At 39.6% G+C, this 22,982-nt stretch overlaps 1 protein-coding gene across 12 annotated transcripts in view; it reads right to left on the bottom strand.

Annotated features, from left to right (window-relative positions):
• MBNL2 (muscleblind like splicing regulator 2) overlaps positions 1-22,982 on the bottom strand; it is a 108,005-nt gene that overhangs the window by 17,952 nt on the left and 67,071 nt on the right. For 5 of the 12 annotated variants that reach the window (XM_014271422.3, XM_026797012.2, XM_074535635.1 and 2 more), the window contains 6 exons: positions 16,006-16,170; positions 12,836-13,036; positions 11,415-11,678; positions 5,764-5,817; positions 4,915-5,068; positions 1,681-1,716 (listed from right to left, as the gene is read on the bottom strand). In XM_014271422.3, the coding sequence (XP_014126897.1) occupies positions 1,681-1,716; positions 4,915-5,068; positions 5,764-5,817; positions 11,415-11,678; positions 12,836-13,036; positions 16,006-16,170 (874 nt within the window). Of the gene's footprint in view, positions 1-179; positions 275-1,680; positions 1,717-4,914; positions 5,069-5,763; positions 5,818-11,414; positions 11,679-12,835; positions 13,037-16,005; positions 16,171-22,982 lie in introns of all 12 variants that reach the window. The other 7 variants (XM_005493222.4, XM_014271425.3, XM_014271428.3 and 4 more) reach the window with 7 other exon arrangements.

The following is a 22,982-nucleotide window of genomic DNA, read 5'->3' as shown; positions in this document are numbered from 1 at the left end:
TCCCACAAACACTTGCTATAAACGACTTAAAAATAAAAGTAAAATTTGATGGGGTAAACACAGAAATAAAAAAAAAATTCTCTGTGAGAATTTTTTTTGTTTAAAAAAAATAAAATAAAAATCTCAGCACTCATTTAGAGTTCAGGATCTTGTGAAAGAAAGCTTTAAAAGGAGCAAACCTGATTTGCTGTGGCTGTTGCGGCGAAGGGAACACTTGTTGCAGGAGTTGTTGCTGCAGAGACAGTGGCGGCCGTAGCGTTGTGCATCATGGGTACTTTCAGGAGGGGAACCATGGAAGCAATGAACAGGAGGGTGCAGCATTATGGTAAGAGAAGTGGTATTTTTGGCATGGTGAATATCAAGAGCGGCAAGCCATCGTCATGGGTTAAACCGGCAGATGGCATGCAATCACAGTGCAAAGCGAGAAAGCGTGGCGGAGAAATAAAAAAAAAGGGAAAATAGCTTATTACAAGTACAATTAAAGGAAGGTTGTCAACACAATCGGCGATTCCCAGAAAAAAAAGAGTGAGGACCACTGAAACTGCAAGTGCTGTCTCTAAGAAGAAGATTACTTCTGCAAATGAGGCCTTTACCAAAATAGCCCATTACCTGTGGATTGTTACATGTGTAATTTGTTTTCCCTCAGTACAGCTATAATGCACTTCAAAATAAAATCCTACTAAAAAAACCCCAGTGGTTTGTACTGGGAAGAAAACTGTTAAATGTTCATCTTAATTTTTAAACACAATTAAAAATGAATTATTTTCATGTATCTTCATTTTGAAGTAAGCTAGATACTCGCCGTCTTTCTTTATAATCCAATTTAGGCGTTTTTTTCCTACTAGCACTGCATAACTGTTCGACTTTATCAGAGTTAAATTACCATCTGCTTGAGGCAAAAATCAGGAGAGGGATGATAATAATTAGCCTGATACATATACTACTTTGTTTGATCTAAAAAAGCAAGATCGATTTTGTGAAAGACACTGCTTTTGCTCATTTTAAGAATGAATTTTAATCAGCATCTTCACAGGAGAATTATTAATTTGATGCTTTAAAGACTTGATATTTTAACTGTTTATGTGAGTAGGCCCAAAACCCAGAAATAAAATCGCTGGATAGGGCAAAGATTACTTTCCTGTCTCGGTGGCTGTGGCGTTGGACTTCCACTTTGCATGCCCAAAATGTTAATTTCAGGTTGCAAATATATTTAAAGAAGAAGTGAGATTCAGATCACAAGTTTCAACAGAAACTCTGTGCATCAAAGTAGGCATTTCTGGGAAACGCTGATAAAACTTTCTAACACACAGCAAAGGAGAAATAGGCACACCACTATGAAACTTTAAAACACTGATGAAATTTGCTGGTTTTTTCCAGTATTTTATGATTTTATAGTACTAGACAATATAAAATATAAAGAGAAATAAAACTTTGAAAACTGAAAAGCAGACTGGAATTCATGGTATTATGCTTTTGCAGTGTAGTTGTTATAGCAGGTGATATCATTCTAAACTGCAGCTTTCATCTACAAATCTAAACACTCTGCAAAGTCAACCAGAAGGACAAGCAAACCTTTAATTCTAGTCAGTGGCTAAATCTCGCCTAGAATTTTTGAAACAAGTTAATATACATCATATACGGTATAAAAAAAAGAGATCAATAAAGAAATTTGGAACCTACCAATACTGGTAGCGGGTGTCATGCACAAAACTGACCCTGCGTGTCATGCAATGATAGGTGAAAAAAGTGGATAAAGGGAAGAAACAGGTTAGCTGTTTAGAGTTAACATTCAAAGTGAGATTCAAGCATAACCACAGAGAAGTAAGTTAGTTAAATGAAACTGTAAGGTCATTCACAGTTTTGCTTAAACACAAAGAGGTGATTGTGCTCTTACTAAACTTCTGCATATACTGTGTGGGTTTTGGCAAGTTTCTGTACATATTCAAGATACTTCATAAACTTTTTTACTTATTGATGTTATCCTTTCACTTAGTGCTTTTGCAGCAACAGTTTTTTGTTTATAAAAACATCTGTGGTTCAAGACCACAGTATTTGGGACTTTTAGAGCTCATTGCATAATTCAGACAGCTCAATGTTGTGCAATCAACATTCACCAATTTTTTGACATGTGGCAGGAAAAGAAAGCGGAATTAAGACAATATCCTACTGCAGGGGTTTTGCCAAATTTGTGCTTGATGTTACCCTACCCATTCTTCACACAAAGAAAACAGTACTTTGACAAGTCCCAAGCTAAACACCTCAAAGCGTGGAACATTGCAGCAGAAGGCTTCCGGTGCACCTCAGAGATGCTGCGGGATGACTGCTCACCTGCTATGCAGTTTACTTTTGGTGCCTAGTCCACCTTTAACCTTTCTGGAAAGGCCAAATGCAAGAAAGAGATCAGCCTATTTCCAGCACAGTGCATACAGCAAGCTGGTGAAGGCAAGCAGGTAAGGAGACCGGTGCGAGGTTGTGCATATTTGACACAGAGTCGAATATGCTTCCTGTATTCCTGCTGAATTACTACTGCAGCCCCATACGGACTCGTGTGACTATGAATGACCTTACCCAAGAACAGTCCCCAGAGAATACACAAACTTCCTCCTCTAGAGGCTATAGAAACACTAACAAACAGCAATGGGAAGAGAGAAAAGATCTGCTGTTTTTAAGATCGTTCACCGAACAATAAGGAGAAGGTGACAAAGCAATCAAACTGATGTAAAACAAACAAAGTGCAGAACTTCGGAGGTAAGCCATGCTAAGTCAAGCCCCACACTTCTTATTAGGGGAGCCAGTGGTTAATAAAGCAGAGAAGTTATATAAAACAATTAAGTTTTATATATATTCCAGCAGCAAAACTTGTCTTTAAAATTTAACACACACGCACACACACACAAGGAACACATTTGAAAATTGTACCAGTTTAGAAAATATCACATAATCATTTAAAATCCAACAGATAATGTCATGCATTGCTCCTCAGATGTGGGTTGCATGACAGTCCTTACACCCACCAAATCCAACCTTCCCAGGAAATGTGGGAATATCAGATGTATCATCTTTAATGGAAAGCTCATGACATCCATTCTTATAGAGGGTGTTCTCTTTCCTGAACTCCTCCCATACCCCACTCCACTCTTTAATATCCTTCCTTGGAGCTGATGGTGTTCGAAAAGAGCAGGATTGTCATCACTTTAAGAAAGGTTTTCTACTCTGTGGCTTGGTCTCCATCTGGTATTTTATACACTGTTTCTTCTTTCTTTTCATGCACTTTGCTGGGACTTGACAACAACCTGGCCCTTATGGTTGGTTTCAAGATCTACCCTTCCTACCACCACAAACTGGTCAGCTAAAACTAGAATTACAACAGTTAGCTGGAAAGAGGGATGGACAATAAAAAGTACAAAAAATGAGCTACTTAAGGAAGCATGAACATTCCAAAAGTCTGGAAAATATCCATATGGTTTCTCTCTGAAAATGGTTTAAACTACTGTATCTTCTATAGTTAATTTCAAGTCCTTGTCAATTGCAAATAAGAGCAATAAGCCCGGAAGGGGAGTGATTAGGAAGGAAAAATATCTATCACGCTACAAATTCTCATAGTTGCAATGTAAAATAAATTTGTGGACATTTCTGTATGTTCTTCAAGCACAGGGCAGTCTTCCATTCATGTCCAAATAGGCGGTCTCACCATTTATTTATTTTTTTTCAAACACTCCCAGAAATGTCAGTGTGTTTTCTGCCACACATATTCTGGTGCACCAATGTGCTAAAAATAAGGCTATGCTTTTACTTACTATTACAAATATGGGGGCAGGCTCCAAGGTTGTTACTGAGGCCTTATAGAAAAATTCCATAAAGTCAAAGCCATCTGTGTTTGTTTTTTATCTTTAAAAACATACGGGAATGCTGATAGATTGGGAAATCATCATGTGTTGCCTTTCATTCCTTGTTTAACAGACATTATTTCTATAAACTAAAATAACATTGCTGAAAAGTCAAGCACATTTGCAAACACATAGTTTTAAACTATTCTGAAGTTCACACTCGAGAACACCCTGACACTAAAACATGTAATTTGTTAATTACGAATGAAATCACAGAATTCCTTAGGAGGGAAATTATCCTTTGGGAAGTTGGAGTGGGGGCGACTGACACAATTTAGAGGGTTGTGTTGTAACTGCTTGCACGAGCACCCAGCACACCCCTTCTCTTGCCCTGCCACCAGCCAGGGTGCAGGTCAAGCCATCTCTGAATGCTCTGATTTTCACAGAGCTTCGAGCACTGAAATGCAAATTACATTCACTCATCTTCAGATCATCTCTATCAAGAATTATAACCCCAGCTATGAGCCACAAATGCTAGGAAAAGTTCTGGTGGTGCTCCAAAACCACGAAAATGCATCTGATGCCTGAAAACCCTTAAGTGCAGTTGTGGGGAGTGATGTTGTTTGCCTGTGCTTCCACGCAGGTATTGACTGGAAGTTTATGGCTGGTGTTCCCCTTCTCAGGGTGCTCGTGTGGGGCTGGGGAAATGCCCACGGCTGCAAGACAGCAGCTGAGGGAGCAGGAGGATGCTGTGGCATCTCTGAAGCACGATGCTTTTCCCAGCAGTTTTGTTAGTGGGAACAGATACGAGTCAAAATCCAGCCAATTTACAGTAGGCAAAAAGGGGCAAACTCCGGAGAACGATGAGCAAGGCTATGAATGAGCAAAAAAGCACCTTAACAGCATGTTGAAATTTCTGCTTGAATTCTTGTCCTTTGCAAGAGGAATTAAAATAATGTGCAATCATCTGTGCAGGCTTCACTTCAAGTGGGGAAGGGAGCATAACAAAACCTTCTGTCAAGTGCAAGTGCCTGACACAGAGGCTACCTCAGGGACACTAAACTGCTTCAATGTGGATACAACATACCTGTCGGGATAAACGCTGCATGTTGCTGCAACTGAGCATTGGCAAGAGCCTGTTGATAGTGCAAGACACTGGGATTGAAAACGGCACTGGCACCATTGCTTTTTTCAAGTGCTTGTCTCTTTGGTAAAGGGTGAAGAACACCAGGAGGAAAGGCCTGTAAATAAGAAAGTTAGTTAAAATGGTTCCATTTTTAAGACCTTGTCCGTAACATATACATAAATATAAAAACTTAGTAATTTTTAAAGCGGCTAAGGATGCCTCGCCATGCATATTAACTCAAAGCACAGCAATGTAAAATGAGTGAAATTTTGTTATTGGTAGCAAAAGCATGGTACTATTCACCTAGAACTGCAGCAGCACAACTACTGAAAAGAAACGTTTGCTTTAAAGCAACGAAAATGGCATTGCCTTTAAGTAGGTTTTCAAATATTACAGGGAGAAAAAACCACTTGTGTTTCATTGCCAAGTATTTTCTTTTATTTTTAAATTTAAATATTGTTTCCTATTATTATACAGATTAATGGATTACGTTATGCATTTTAAATTACAAAAGCAGTTTTATCTCAATTCAACTTTTCATGAGAGATTTAAAAAAGATGAAACTGTGTTAGGAACCAAACTAAATCGTCTGCGGTCTATTACGTATGAGAATGAAATGGATAAATAGAGCTTCCGGTAAATTAATGAGTATGTGAAATCATTTCCGGTTGATGTTTGAAAAGTAAAGCGATACAAATTTCATTAGTTGCTTCTCTGAAGGAAAAAAAACCAAAAAAAAAAAAATTATAATAAACCGAAATAAAATTAAAAAAAGCTACATGCAAAGCAAAAGGTGAAAGGTCAAAGTACCAGGTCTACAGTTGCTTCGAGAGGTCGCTTCATTGCTTTGGCAGTCGACTGAGTCTTTTAATAACAGGCAGCGAGCACATGATGGCAGTGGGCCAATGGGAGTCAAGCGAATTAACATACAGGTAAACAGCAAGCAGAGGTGCGTCATGGGAACGGCATTGCATTTGTGGATAGGTGAGAAGGAAAAAAATATTCTGAATGCAATATACAACATACAAAACACTAGGCATGCACAACAACAAAAATGTCTTCTAAAGAAATGAATATTACATTTTGAATTAGTACCGAAGCAAAAATGCATCTACTATACCTTAGTTAAAAGCATATAAGAGAGTAAAATATAGATGTTTGAAATTCAGGAAAGTTGAGTAAAACAGCAGCTTGCAGACACTATTAAGCATTATATAAACACTTCACAGAGATGCAGAAAGTTTTAAGGATACACCTATTGGAATTCCTGATAAGTCAGTTCGGTCACATTTTGAAGTGGGAAAATTGATTTTGGAGGTTACATTTTCAAATACAAAACACTAGTGAAAGTTATAGTGCATTACAAATACTGTTAATATCAAGGTGATTGATTGTCTTTTAATTTAGAGAAGAGAAACATTCAATGGTCAAAATGAGAGTGGTTCTTATTCACCAATACAAAACACAGTGCAGAGGATGTCTAGTTACACTAACTTATCATTAATTCCTTTTCTTTGCTCCTACAGCTGGGTCATTTTTGTAGATTTTTTTAATCTTGTAACTTACCACATTACATTGAGAGGGAAAAAAGTCTTTCAGAATTGAAAACATACTTTCTAAATTTTGCTACAACCTTCAGTACTAGCTTCAGGAGCAGGGAGCAAAACTGGGCTCCCAGTTCATATGCTAACATTAACACACGAGTTATGATACTAGTCCAGTATTATTAATTTTTCAAAAGAAAGTATTTAGGCATAGTACATAGGCATATACATTTATGTATTCTTTCATAGTGAATTCAAAATTATGGCTGATATGACAGCATTCTGTAAAAAAATTCCTCATATAAAAATTACTTTCAAGTTTTATGGTGTAAATACTTCTTACAAACCTTTAGAAAGGAAAGAGAAATTTACTTAGAAATTGAAATTTTTACTTTTGATTCTTAAGCACAGGCCGATATTTAGCTCTTTTCAGAATATGCAGATTTTGTCTACCTTGAAATCAGTATGTGGAAATAGGGAACAAAAGTTGAGGTGGAGGAAGAGGACAAGGCACAAAATGCCTGCAAATACCTTGTGGTCATAAGTTTATCAGCTGCCAACAGGGTATTCTGCAGGGCAGTCCTCAAAATTTTACTTATTCCTTGTACCTGTCTATGTAGCATGAATCTTGTCAATGCCCTCCTCATCTCTTCTTTAGCACTCTTCTGGATTACACACCCTGATCTACAAGATCTGCTCGTCTCTCTGGGCCCAGGACCCAGACACACCAAGAAACACCTAGTCTGAAGTGGGGATCTGCACAGACTTTGTCTAAGCAGGACACGGAGCAGGTACCACTGCAGAGGACATCACTGCACTGCCTGGGCACAGCCTCAGAGCTGCTCTGCCTCCACCACAGAGGGAAATCCACACCGAGGTGACGCAGTACAACTGAATTCAGCACTATGCGATGATGAAGTGCACAAGTTCAAATCAACTTCACCCAGAGTAAAGTGTTTCAGTTAATTACCTTTCTTATCCAAATACAGATCTTATCTAATCTCACTTGTTAACTTATTATCTCTCTGTTTATTATTGCCTTTCTCCAATTTTTCTCCATTTTCTTCCTAACATCACCTCCCTACGCTGAAGCTTTCTTCTGGATTTCCCCTCATATTACCCAGCAAGTTCAGTCTTAGTCTTCCCAACCCAAAGGCTTGATCTGCTCTAAACATACTCATCAACCTTGCTTCCATGTAGTCTCCCATTCTTTTCAAGCTTTCAAACTGCTCATTTTGCTCTCCTACATTAATATTTTCTTTTATTTTATCATGATAGTAACACCTCCTTTGCTTCTTTCTGTTCCATCAGATTATCTCCTTCTCAACATTTGATCTACATAACTAACAACCAACTAATCAATACCGGATGGAGAGGAAGAGGATGCAAAAAGGAAATAAGGATAATATTGAAAATGATCAAACTTCCAAGGCATAGTATTTGCCTGCCATACAGCACATTGGTATGCTATAATGTCTCCTGGAATACAAACAAGATCCACACAGCAGTGGCCTCCATGAGGCCAGGAACTCCAGATTGAACTCAAATGAAAGAAGGAAAGCCCACAAGAGGTGGGAGTAGGGACAGATGGCTCAGGAGGAACAGGGACACAGCCTGAACATGCAGGGATATGTTAGGAGAGTCAAAGATCACCTGGAGCTGAATCTGGCAAGGGATGTGAAAGACAACCAGAAGGGCTTCTGAGCAACAAAAGAAAGACTAGAGAAAATGTGTTTCCACTGCTCAGTGGGGCAGGTAACCTGGTGACAGGGCATGGAGAAGGCTGAGGTTAGGAAAATCATTTCCATCTCAGTCTTTACTGGCATGACTGCCTTTCAAGCCAGTGGGAGACCAGTGGGAAAGTCTGAAGTGAAAAAAGATTTTCCCTTGGGGGAGGAGGATCAGTTTAGGGAACATTTAAACAAGCTGTATGCACACAGAGCCATAGGAACTAACAGAATGCACCCTGGGTGCTGAGGGAGGTAGCCAATGTCACTGCAAGGTTACTCTCACTTATCTTTGAAAGGTTCCTGTGACTGAGGGAAATTCCCAAAGATTGCAAGAAAGTAAATGACACTCCTATCTTCAAAAAGGGCAGGAAGGGAGGTCTGAGGACTGGGAGGTTGGTCAGCCTAACCTAGGTCCTTGGGAAAGCAATTGAGCAAATCCTCCTGAAAACCATCTGCAAACATGTGAAAGCCAAGACAATGATGGGAAGCAGTCACCATAGATTTATGACAGGGAAATGGGCTTAACCAGCCTGACATCCTTCTATGATGAGACTGGCAGGGTGGTGAAGGGAGAGCAAAGGATGTTGTTTCTCTTGATTTCAGAAAGGATTTCAACACCATTTCATCCTCACAGACAGGTTTATTTATCATGGGCTAAATGGGAAACAGGGAGGGAGACCGACAATTGTCTCACATGCCAGGCTCAAAGGGATGTGACCAGCAACACAGAGCCCAGCTGGAGGCCAGTCACCAGTGGTGTGAAACTTGGAGGAGTGGTTGATACACAAGATAGACTTGCTGCTGCTCAGAGGGCCTAGAAAGTCTGGAGAAATGGGCACAGAGGAACTTCACAAAGTCCAACAAAGACAAATATCAAGACCTGTACCTGGGGAGGAACATCACGAGGCACCAGTACATGCTGGAGGCCACAAAGGCTTGGCAGAAAAGACCCTCAAGATCTTTGGTGGACACCAAGCCAGCAATGTGTCCTCAAAAGCAAAGGCAGCTAATGGAATGCTGGGCTACATTGGGAAGAGTATCACCAACAGGTGGAGGGAGGTGATTCTTCCCCTCCACTCAGCCCTCGTGAGGCCACATATGGAGCCCTCTGTCCAGGTCTGGGCACCCCAGTACAAGAAAGACACAGTTGTACTAGGAAACACTCCCATAAAGGACCAGAAAAATGATCAAGGGACAGGATTCAGCCTGGTGAAGATACAGGGGAATCTCAACAGTGTATACAAATACCTGATTCCAGGGTAAAGATGGAGCCAGTGGTGCCCAGGGACAGGAGAAGAGGCAATGGAAACTAATTTAAATAAAAGAAATTCCATTTAAATGTAAGATTAAAAAAAACAAAACCATTTCTTTTTACTGGAAGTATTAAACAGGCTTTCAAGTTATGGAGTTTCCATCCTTAGAGACATTAGTAAACCAAACAGGCACATCCTGGGCAATCTCGTCTAGCTCCTCTGCTTAAGCAGGGGAAACAGGCTAGAATATTTTGTACATGTTTCTCTGCAAAATGTTACCCTGAATTACAGGTCCCTGTTGCCTTCTCCTGTGATATTAGACTGATAACATTTCAATTCTGTGTTTCCAAAGATGCTTCATCTTGCTTTGAGGCTAATGCAACTCTAATTAAGCCTTATTTAAAACCCCAGGATATATATCTGCAACCATTACCAAAGCGCAAAAAAAATTAATCCACTCATCTCTCTCCTTTCTTATTTAGTATAGTGCCTAGAAATATTACATTCTATAAATGAACAATAAATATTGCACAACAGAAGCTAATCAGAATAAAAACCCAATCTTCTCTGCTTTAATTTCCAGATGGCATTCAATTTCTGCAAGCACGGGAAACTTTAACTAAAAATCATCCAATTTGAAACAAAGGCTGTGATGCTATTAGAGAAAGAATATTGAAACTTAAGAAATATTCTTCTGTATTATGGTTTACTTTCTTGCATAACTTACCCTTTGTCCCTCAGAAAAGTCTGGTATTTTCTAATGTGTTAAATACAATAGCTTGGGGTAGTTATGTACTGTACTGTATTGTGTTTCTTGTAGGCCTTTAAACCAGAGAATAACTGTATTGTCTATAACTATTGTATGCACTGCCCACAAGTCCACAAACCACATCTGCTTAATTATTCGTCCACTGACAGCAATGAGGACAATGACTCTTTGATTTGCTGCCAGCAGTTTTGTGTCTCAAGTCAGATCCTGGATGTTCAATTTATTTAACTTCATTAATACTGCTGCAAACTCATCAACTTTCCTGGTAGCAACTGTAAGAGGAATCCAATCCTGGTGAAGGGGTGGGCTGTCTTGTCTGAAGAGTTTTAAGTAAGAGGTTAATATATCTGAAAATAAATCAGATTTATGATCACTCACTCTCTTTTCTTCTGACTGTAGCCACAATGTTTCTTTCCTAATGATTCCCATTACAGTTTACTACTTTAAAACCTCATGATTCAAGTAACTGGCCCATAATGGCAGGAGAGGCAAGAAGTCTCTAGGCATGAAATGTGTCTAACCAAAGTTCAAACATATACAGGCAACACTTTTTAGTCATTGGGGATAGCTGTAGATCCACAGAGGGCAGTTCTTTCTCATCCTCAGGCAGGCACTAATGGTACATCAGATGAGTGCCCTGGTTTTCCTACACTGCCAGCACAGTGAGACCAAGGTGGCTGGATGGTTGTCTCGTTTCTAAGGCAGACTGTGCTGATTTCAATACAGGTTTCTGTTCTACTACTGATCTCTGAAGCAAACACTCCCTCTTTGCTTTTTTTCCAAATTTCCACATGTATAACTGCCATCAAAGAGCTAAAACAGCATATGTGTCCCTGTTTTCCTGGGAACACTGAAGCTTATCAGTTTTGTTTCTGTTTGGAAATATGAGGGGCAAATTTACATATAATTAAGGCAGAGAACAGAAGTGGTATAGAGTGTCATTTGCTTCACTGTCTTGAATAGAAATACAGCATTAAAACAAGGGCATAAAGAAAAGAAAGTGCTTCCTCCCATCAAGCAATAGTAATAATTTTATAAATTCTTATCTTTCACCAAAAAAAATTTTAAAAAAAGAGGCAAAAGAGAAAAGAAAGTATAAGCAAACAGCATTAAATTGCAGCAAAATAGGCATCAGAAAAAGGCAGCCATACATGCCAGCACTTACCATCACAGTCGCAGCTGCCGCAGCTGCCTGGGCTGCCACTGCAGCCTGGTTGGCTTGGTGTTGCGCCGCTTTGATTTTGGCCTGCAAATGTGCAGGAGGGTGAAAATACTTGCATTTCTCCCTCATGCAACGACCTTTTATGTAATCCATACACACGGTTACGGTGTTGTCATTTGTGTCAATCATTGTGCTGTCTGCCGGATGCGCAAAGCGGCAATCAGTCTCTCCACGCGCACAGTTCCCCCGCTGGAACTCCCTGCACACCTACGCGCAAAACAACACACGTTGCAGGGCACAGCTCGCTGCAGCCTGCAAGGGCAGGGAGGCTCCCACGCCCCCAAAAGACAGCCTGCTCCCTTCCCCTGCTAGTTCAAGCTTTACAGCAACTTCAGTTTAATAAACCCTGCATCTTTTGGTGGGTGAGGGGAATGCACCTATTTTATCCTTATGTTGTTGGCTCCTTAGGTAGCTCTCTGGTACTGTGGTTAAATAACAGAAGCATTCCCAAATGCCCTTATTTTTTTCCTGCTAAAAAAGCAGCTGGGAAGGATACTTACGTAACTGCTTCTGCAAAACTAGCTGGGAATCACAAAATATTTTGTCTCTTTCTGACTACACTTTGTATTCTTGCAGGTGGGCTGGTAGGGAAGGAGTTCCTCTTGCTGAAACCCAGGGAAAATACACATCAGACGCAACGCATTTTTTATGGAGTCTACAAACAAAACTGAGAGCCTACTTAAAAATAATTTTCAAAAATGGGCAGAATGAACACACTTATTTTCCTAAGAAGAAATGTGCTCAAGACACTGGTGCTTAGGCTTTTGGGAAAGGACATTCATTTCTGCAAGAGCCATTTGGCCTCCTTGTGTACTCGGATCACAGATTCCACTGAGTCCAGCCAAGCAGTGATCCAGCAACTGCTGGGAGGCTCTGCACATAGCTGGGGGATTGTTCCTTCAGACTGCCGCAGGGTTAATAATATTCCACATCTCCATTGGCAGCTCAGGGCTGAAGGGCTACACCATTCCCCTAATACCAATCCATAAAGCCATAAACTCCCTTATTATCAGCGCAGAAAAACCGAGACAATTATTACTGAAATAAAAAATGTGCTTGTTAGATCATCATTTCATCAAGGGATGTCTTTACGCATATACCTCAGGTTTTTTGAGATGATGAACTTTACAAAAAAAGAAAACTCATGTTGATGTCTGTGTATTAAATACAAGCAAAAACTATCTTAAAAATAACAGTGTTTAATTATCACTGGCTGCAAGTGCAGAAATCCTGCCTTGTTACAAGTTTTTTATCTGTAGCAACTAAATTTAAGCTTCGCTTCTAAAACAACAGTCATACCCTCCAAGATCTCTCACACAGCCTAACACAGATTGTGCTTCTAGTCACAGTGGTGTCCACAGTACCTCCAGTTTATCAGTCCTGAGGAGTTTCTGGGTAGCAGTTGAACTGGGGACTGAAACCGGTGGACTTCCAGGAACAATGACAGGCGGCGTGGGCAGGATCTCAGTCGGGACTAAGCCAACTCCTGGTGTTACTGGCGTTAGGTAAGGAGCAAAGCTAATAGCCGTGTTCGTTCCTATTGTGGGACCCACTGGAAATGTGGGCTGGAAAAGGAAAACACACACCAAGGTGAAATAAAAACTCCTTAACCCATAGCTTACTAGTTGTTCTTTGCTTGCTGTTCTTTCTGGCACTGGTTCATTTTCTTGCTGAAAAAACTTTAAACAGCTGGCAAAATACACAGCATCCTCTCTTCTTTTAATCACGTAACACATTCCAGCAGTACATGAAGAACCACCTTTGTAACTCTATTATTGGAAAAGAGTCTGCAGATGCAAAAGAAGTCCTAGTTTGAACCTGAATCAGTGTGGAGGTCCAGCTTACATTGCAGGCTTATTTACACACCTAAATGTAGAAATAACATAGACTTTATTGCTTTTTCTCAATACCTGTTTTCCTTGGAAAAACAGGCTGTTTTTCAAAGTATTCAGATTTCATAGCTGAAGCATTATTAACTATATTAAAGCCATATTTCTAATAAGAGTACATATAATGAGCTCTTTGGCATGTAACTTCCAGTATGTTTGCATACTTTATTTTGCCACCTCCTGCAATTATATATTACTGTGTCTTATACACTGAAAAAACACAACTTCACAAATGTTTGTGTGCTCAGCTGTCACCAGTGGCAAGCAGAATAAATATTATAACCTCAGCTGGACACAATATTTAGAAAGGGATTATTCAAGCTTATATTAGTTCATCATACGAAAAATTTGATTGGAGGGAATGATACGGGTCTAAAAAACTCTTGTTTTGTTTCTTCCTACAGTGAGTCAGTGAAGTCATGACCAGAAGAAAGAGCATTTGTGTGATGCTTCGACAGCCGTGATGAGGCAGAATAGTGGGTTTGTTACCACCAGCTACCCAGGGGGTGGAGGCAGGACATCACCACGGTCAGCTCTTGGTCAGACCTGCGGAGTGCTTTAGCTCTGCAGAGCTGAGTACCCCAGAGAGTGAAGCTACAATTATAGTGAGGAAAAACTTTGTGGAAAAACAGGACACATCTCTGATCAGCTTTGTCAGAAATTAGGTTCACAAATAAGCCAGCAGCTAGAAACACAAGAGCACAACACTAAGGCTTCAAAACACTTTAACAAAGGAGAAGTGTCTTTCTCGTTAAAGTGGCTTGCATGACATAAAGTACGTAGAAAATATGCAAGAGAAAATGCAGCAGCTTTTTTGTTTGTATTTAGTTTTCTTGGGATTTTTTTTGTCTTTGGAACCAATTACTAACTTATAAATGCATGTGATTTAGCAGCAATAAGATCCGCTGAGTCTACAGATTAACCAGGATAATCATCTATACAGAAATGGCATCTAACTGCCCTTAAGAGTTAAAAATATATTGTGCTGTGTTCTAATCAGTGACCAAATCTGCTTGATATCAAGAAACTCTGTTCATGTGTCAAATATGAGCTAAATTCTGAAGAGCATAAAAATGAACATTTAGATGAAACAATGGTTTGACTATGTTGAAAGCAATATGTGTTATGTGAAATAAAAAATAAGAGCTTTGTGTCAGATATAATTTTATGAAAAAATCCACTTGTCAAATGACTTCTATGAAATTTTCTTTCACTTTTTATCCATTTGGTCAAGGCTGAGTCATCTTAATCTGGCAATTTGTGTGAGACAGATCTGGCATTTTTATCACAGCAATCAGTACAGAAGACATTATGTCAATGAAATTGTAAAGTTCAAATGATGAAATGGATGAGAAGAAAAAAGTATCATTTTGCCACTTCAATTTTTCTCACAATATTAAGTGGTAGGATCTATTACTTCATCAAAACTTTTCCTGGTGAAAACTCAAGCAGTAAATCCCCAGGAAATATCAAGACACATTAGGAGGCCAACATCACCAGATACAATTTGATGGACATGTGCCAGAAATTCAGGGAGTCCTGACACTCAATGCCCAATCCCACCTGACAGTGGATGTTTTGAGTATAAAAAGGCATTACTGAAAAAGGCATCTGGGCTGAGCTTCCTGTGACCAAATGCAGATGTCTTCTTCTGAGATACCTACACTTGACTTCTGTGGTAGCCCATGGAAAGACAAAGGCATTTTGAAAACTTAATCATCTAATCCAAATGCTGATGTCTGGAACAAGCCAAGCAAATAGTAATTAGGAGTGCCAATGTCTTTTGATAAACTATAAATGGACATTGGAAACTCACTGCAGAAGTTGATGCCAACACTCCAGATGCCTCAAGTTAGAGAAAAAATCCCACTCTAGTGGGATGCCTTACATTAGGAATTTAGATTGAAAAATCATTAGCAGCCAGGGGTGAAAAGTTTAATTCAGATTACTTGCCAAACCATGCTTTAGAAGTCTGCTACACTGAGAAGCCCAACTGCAAGGACTGCCCAGAGCAACTGATCACTTTAGTGCATACCCAAAGATGCTGCTCATGCATGCCAGACTCTAGTTCTATACCACCTCCTGGATATGAAGTGTCTCAGGCACCGTATGAATCACCTTGAGACAAAACACTGAGTCTGTGAAGTGCATGCACCACCAATTCTCTGGCTTATCTTCAGACACTTCAGACTTCAACAGAGTAAGAAAATGCTAATCATTAACCTTTGTTCCTGGTACTGGGATTAAATAATATTTAAAGTCATTCAGACCATAGACTCCTGAGAAACTCTGTGTTCCTACTCAAATTACTTACTAGCAAATTATTGTTATTACACAAATTTTCACCTCCAGAAGGATTAATAGGTAAAAATCTTGCAAACATGACATGAAAGGCATTAAGGGGCAAAAAAAAAGGGGAAAAAAATGCAAATCATTATGGAATTAAAGAAAAATAAAACAAGTCTACAGCAACACTCCATTGCATCTTGAAATGCAAATATAAATGAGCATACCTTCAGCATCCTGACCATTTCTTAAATAAACAGACAGGGACTATTTTTATTGATACAATTCAGAGAACTTTTGCAGGTCAACAGGGTCTTCAACTTTACTTACCAGCAAGACCACCAGAGAAATATACTTACCACTGGCTGTAGTGGTGTCCCTGGAAACATGAACTGCATTTGCTGGGCGAGCATTGCTGCTGCAGTTTTTTGCTGGATTAAGTTGTTCCTGCCATTGATTTCCAGTTGAGTTTTTAAATGTGTTGGTGGGTGAAGGTACTTGCAGTTCTCCCTTGTACAACGACCCTGGAAAAAGAAGTCACAGTAATCAGTCAGCTGCTTTTGATGATAGTTCAATGCCTTCGGGCAAAATATTACAACATCAACTAAGCAAGAACTAATGAAACACAGGGTGTTTCCTGGGCACTATGTAGAGGGCTGAAAGGAGCTGATGGCCTTGAGCTCTGCCTCAGCCCACCACCTCTGATTGATCATTAAGGCTGTTAGCCATGGAAGAAAAAAAAAGGAGAAAGGCTGTGAATCAGCATTTTCATTGTTAAGTACAGATCACTATCATACAATTAATGATCTCAAAACGGCCCAGACTGCCTGAACTGCCTCTCATGACATCCTGGCTAGAGTATCTGGTGTTACTGTAACATAAAAGTTTTTTATTAAATGACATCACATGATGAATAACAAATTGAAACCTTCTTTAAGAGAAATGCAGCCTTATTAAAAATAATTGTGTGATCATGGCAGGGAGGATCTAAAATTGCCACTCACTGCTTGTGTTCTCTCATACATTCACCCTTATTCCAGTTCACTGCCTTCTAGCCTCCTGTTTTTATTACATCAGCACAACTTTGAACTATTTCCATTCAAGTATAAAAGAAGTAAAGGTGGTACTTTTACAGCCTAAATTTAGAAGCAGTGCATGGTCCTAAATCTGAAGGTACACAGCAAAAGGACAGCTCCAATCAACATGAAAGGAGGAGTTTTTAGACAGTTACAAGAAAATAAGAGACTAAAAATATAGGTGGGCTGTCATCTTGAGGGGGTTTGGGTTAGAGGAGATGGGCGTAAAAGCTGACCACAAACAGAGGTAGAGCAGCATAGGATGCACTGATATATTTCCCCCCAGAAAGGGAAATTGTAGGGTGCACCAGGAGGTTGTGCAGCTGCAGGGCAGGACCTGCTGAGATCAGAGGCTCCTTGATGACATGGCTCACAAACCACCACAGAGTTTTAAGAGCTGTGACTAGAGGGCCTAAAGCATTAGTCAAAGCGCATTGGATACACTCAACCTGTGTAAGTTGTTTCTAAATTGAGGTGTTTTTAAGAAGTGTTTTTTAAACTTCCCATTCACTGGGATTAGGGCTTTACTATTTGTAGACAAGCAGGAATATCCTTCTATGGTCAATAAAGCATCCAGAGCCCTATGCAGGAATATCACACAGTACAGACATACGCTGACTCTGTGTATGCACACACACACGCTGCTACAAAACTTTCAATGGGCTTCAAATGTCCCCAAACCAGTGTCACTGTTATACTTTTGACTTAGACACCAAAACAGAGTGGATTCTGCCTCTAATTTGCTACAAGGACGTCATAACTAACTGTTAAGGGGTGAGTTAAACATGGTCAGAAAGCTTCTCCTGTGTCGAGGCTGATGGGAAAGCAAACAGCTATTTCCACACTATTAAACTATTGAGAACAGCCCTTTCCACACTATGAAACTATTGAGAACAGCCCTTTCCTCAGCTGCCCCTGGCTGCTGCTGGGAGTATGCTAAATAGCAGAAGCCGGAAAATGCAAGAAAGCTAAAAATTTAAGAACAAACAACAGTCTCAACACTCAGGAACAATGGTCTCAGTGCTGTTTTAATCTCCTAGTACAGTTGCAACCTCTTTCAGGACATTAGGCCTTCCTTCTGTTGAGAGAATCACTAATGCTGCCTGATTTAATGAATTACACAAAAGGAACATTACTCTGTCAGCTGGCATGAGCAGAACCAGTAATAGCCGTGATTTGATGGACAAGAAAGAAAGCTGGCTCCTTCATTTGGGGGAAATGTGGCCTTTACCATCACAATGCTAAACTGGAGCAGATCCAGCACATACAATGAGCATATGGTTTTTTGTTGGCTGATGAGGCCAACTGATTTAGACATTTTTAACTGATATCTCTTTTACCTTAGCCTATTTTGTATATCAATGGCTCCTAGAGCAAATCTAAAAATTTAAAAAACCAAAATCATATCAAACTACTGAATCTGATGGAAATATCAACCTGTGGAATAAAAACTTTTCCTTAAACAAGGACTAAGAGCAACTCTCATGCACAGTGGCTTCTGAAGCACCTTAAACCTGAAGAGTGCCTTCAGCCAAACCTCCAGTCTGACCTCTGAAAGCACACAGCTACTGTATACCATCACTTCCAGCTCTGCAAAGCAACCCACAGTGCACAAAAGATTGGTTATTTCTGAAAACTTTCAAAATAATCCAACCATACAGAAATGTACTGTCCTCTCTGAAGTTATTCATGTCTGTGCATCGTTTACCAGTTCTTTGAGTTCCTGGTTAGCAATGAACATACGTACTATAAAAGAGCTGTGTGGTCCCACCACGCTGCTACAGAAAGTCCTCTGAACAGATCAAGCCTTGTTGAAATTAAATGACCCAAAATAAACTGCAGTGGAATGAGCACTGAAAATAGTGAGTAAATTAATCCGCCCTCACTACCAAAATTAAATAAATTCTGAGACTGGCTTTTTTACTTTTTGAACCTACAATGGCAGTAGGAATACATCTAGAGGAATTTTTCATTCCTTTTTTCCCATATGCTCCATTTCCCAGCTACTAATCACTGCACAAACAAAAATTCAGACCTGTAATATCATTTCAGTCAAATGAAATTACATTGACCCTGAAATTTTTTGTTTATTAAAAAGTCAAATACAAAGTTCAATTCACATGACAGCACATATCAACCAAAAACCAGAACAGGCAACTATATAAAACATGCAGGGGTATTCAATGTATTGGCTGGGTCACCACCAATGAGTCCACTTTGTAAAAAACTACTATTCTAGAAGGTCACATCATCACAAATGCAGAGACAAAAAGAGGTACTTTAACTTTCAGGTGCATCAATATCAAGCTTCTGGAGCAAGGCTTGCTTCATCTTAAAACCACAGCAGTTTAGGAGCTGTTCCACAGACATTCAGTCCCTCTGGCACAGGACAGCACAGAATCAGGCAGGGAAAAATAATTGCTTCTTACAACTTTTAACCCTTTCCCAGATATGAGTCAGAGTCCTGAAACCAAGGGCACAGACAGGTTGGTTTGAAACTGGGTCCCTAGAAACTCCTGTCACCCATGAAGTGAAGGTTATCAACAAGCACATCATAAGTGGCTGTGCACTTCCCATGGGAATTCATGCAAAAAAATCACTGTCAATGAGCTGTCTCCTTATCTCCTATCCTGCAATGGATAGGAACAATGAACAGACATCAGATCACATTCCCAGCAGTCTGTTACTCCCCTCATACTGGAAGGATGGTACCTAACTCTGACCTTTTATTTCTTTGCCTTTGTCCTCTACAGCTGTCCAGCCTATTGCCCAGTACCGCATTTCAGGAGGATAATGGAAAGTTTGAACAGAAAAACTACTTTTCTACTGCTAATTATCTGGACTAGAACATGCTGTGGCTTGCATCCCACAGGTTTTATTCTAGGAAAGCAGTGAGAGAGGGAAAGGGTGCATCGAGGAGCTGGGAACTCAAAGGACTTCAGTGCCCAACACCTGAGCACAGCAAAGAGAGGCTCCACTTCTACAGGGGCAATGGTCTGGGGAGCTGCTGCCTGACCAGCTTAATTTCAAAAACACATCCCTTAACAAGCCATGTCACACCATTGGCTTTTTTTTTAAAATCAATAGATTTTCCCATTAAGAACAACAGGTAGTTTGTCTAAGATCAATGCCACAAGACAGCCCATAGACTAGAGTATATGAAAAAGCTAGATATATGCTTAGAATTTTACATTTAAAATAAGCAAAATGAGGTGAATGTAGAAGTAACACCCCATAACTTTGCATGTTAACACATGCAAAGGATCCACACAGGGATCCATTTCCTGTCTTTTAATATTTCATAAATTCACAACTTCTCTCAGTATTTTACAGTTGCTCTGATAGTAACAATAATAAGTAATTCAGGTTTGAGAATTGCTTATGTGTAATAATGAGTTAGTTTTACTTATTAAAATTATCTTTCATAAAAGTAAGATGCTTAAACAGAAAAAAAAAAGGCAAAATAATGTTTCTTCTATCTCTTAAGGCAAGAATCAACTAAAGCTTCCAGAATTATTTTGCTCAGGTACAGAATTTTGGGTAATTCATTGATGCAATTAGTGGGAAATAACAGAGCATGACTCCCCCTACTCACAGCACACTGTTAAAAACCAGGTTTCCCAATGAGAAGCAGAAAGCAGGAGGCCTGCTGCCTTGCAGGCGTCTGTCCCTTGTTGCAAACCTCGCTCCCCAGGGTGCTTCCAGCTCCCCCTACTCAACTCTCTGTAAACTCCCAGCTTCCTCCTGTACCCCAGCTCCCTCCTTCCTTCTCCCCCTTCCCTCCCACCTCCCCTCCCTATGCCCAGGAAACCCCTCAGGATAATCACAACAGGCTGGAGCCGTGCATGTCCCAAGGAGCGGCCAAGGCGCGCACGCTGCCGGCACACCGCGCTCGGGAGAGGCCTAGTGCCCGCTCCTGCCTTTTCCTTAATTGGGTAAAACTTTGCATCTCCTTCTACCCAGACACTGATTTTTGCATAACCAGTAAGAACTTTGAGATATGTCTTTGAGATGTCTGCTTCTAGCAGCTTTGCTTGAAACTGTCTACGTTGTTCAGAAGTTATTAAGGTGAGAGGATGATGCCGGACATCATCCAAAATACGGACAGTGCATTTATGCAAAACCTGTTTCCTTAAGAAAACAAGCTCAACCTAAAATGCAGATGAAATTGTATGAACTCTCAAGATTGAATTGCAGTCTAATGAGAAAAGAAGAAAAGTATATGATTTCCAAGACATAAATGGTTTTAGAAGGCATCTGAGCAACTCGTTCTACAAGGGAAAAGAAGATTTTCTGGTTTCCAGATAGACACTATGAGATCTAAACATTTGCTGGAGTTAGAAAAGACATACACAAATTTTTAAAAAGTAATAATCACCTAATGCCACAACTATTCCTCCCACTCAAAAAAAACTTTTGCAATTTTCTGCATGCCTTGCACATGCCTGTAAAGATCAGAACACGTTTTGAAACAGTAATGCCTTTGCAGCTGTGGGCATGCTGCTTAGCAAAACATTGCCGACTGAAAGTATTACACACTGTCAAAACTCCAGCAGAGTGGGAGCTAGCAAAGGCCACTGTCCAGGGTGGTGGCAGCACATGGCAAGAATAGCCACAAAGACAGCAGTGTCAGCAGCTGGAGTGATACCTAAGGCATAAACACTTCTTTGGAAGAGTTTCTGTCAACAGCAAAAACTGTTTTTTCTCCTTTGGGATTCCTCCTCAGCAGCCTCTCACCAAATTCTGTTTGGGAACATGTTTGGCCTCACCCAATCAATTAAAAAATTTCAGTATTACATAAACCAGGAACTTTTCAATAGTGATAATCCTGTGCTCCCTGAGGCTAAAAATAGACCCAGTCAACAGGAGGGCAGGTATTTTGAGATACTTAAGCTTCTGCTCCTATGCATAGACAGCCACATTAACTCTACCAGACCAAAACTTCCAGTTCAGAAGTTATTTTTCAAATGCAGAAATATCAAAAAGGAAAAAAAAAAAACCAAAACAATAAAGAGAACACTGTGTTCATACACAGAGAGGGATGATTCCTCTTGTTCTACAGGATTTGAATGCATGCATTTCCCTACATATTTTAGTACATGAGAGTTCAACCATCAATGGCACTTTCAACAGTCATAGAAAACCCTCAGACTCCAGTTTGGACTGAATTAAAAAGCATTTCCATCTAACATCACGATCCATTAATTCAGTTTTCCTATGCAGGTCAATCTGCTTCCTAACTTCACTCAGGAAGTAAAAAACCAGACACCACAGCTCCACTAAAGTATTCCCTTTGCACTTGCTGTGAATATGCACCACCTCACACAATCTGTAGGACTACACATGCTCATAGAGCTATGCATATGTCCAAGGACTTAGGGGATTTAGTTAAGGCTTAAGAATGACTAGTCAGAGATTTTAAAAAATGTAATGCAGCATTTTATAGGGCATAAAGAAAAAATCAATTTTTTTTTCATTTTGCATAATTTCACATCTAGAGTACATTGCCTTGCAAACATGTATGCTTATGAAAACACTTTTTTTTTAGCCTAAGCAGAATTTTACATAATTTCATAGAAATAAATGGAGATCAGAATAATATAACTTGAAAATGGGGCACACTTGAAATATTTGTGAAATTGAAAAATAATTCAAAAGGACCAAACTGTACTACTAATAGAAATATTAAGCTTTTGATGGTGAGTTCAAATACCTCAGACTTTACAGTTTGCCATACATCTTATAAACACAAAAACCTAAAGCAAAAAGTATATTTCAAAACAACACAAGTATCTCTTACATTACACTTGAAATGGTTCAGCTCTCGGATCTGTTTTCCTAGGAAAAAAAAACTAGACAAAAGCTACCTACAAAAACAACTCAAAACCAACTTTGAAACATTGCTGAGAACTTAGTTCTGTATTTATAAAGCCACCTTGCAAGTCCACCCACCAAAGTTAGTGAGTGTGCATACATATTTATACGCACCTACACACTTCCGTTCCAAGAAAAAGTAGAAGGCAAATTCACTTTCCTACCTTAAGGTAGAAAAGAAAGAAAGGAAAAAAATTCTCAGGTGACTTCAGTTTGATTCAGTTTCCAACTAGCTAAGAAAACCCATTAGCTACTCTTTTAATGACTTCAATTTTTTGTAAGCTGGTAAAATAAAAATGATCATTTTATTCATAAAAGTAGAGAACAAGAACTGCCTGTAACTGATAGAAAAAATAGAAAAATATTGAACAAAAATGGAAGCCTTA

Source organism: Zonotrichia albicollis, chromosome 2, assembly GCF_047830755.1.
Source record: "Zonotrichia albicollis isolate bZonAlb1 chromosome 2, bZonAlb1.hap1, whole genome shotgun sequence".
Lineage (NCBI taxonomy): Eukaryota > Metazoa > Chordata > Aves > Passeriformes > Passerellidae > Zonotrichia > Zonotrichia albicollis.
This window is presented reverse-complemented; position numbering and strand designations above follow the sequence as displayed.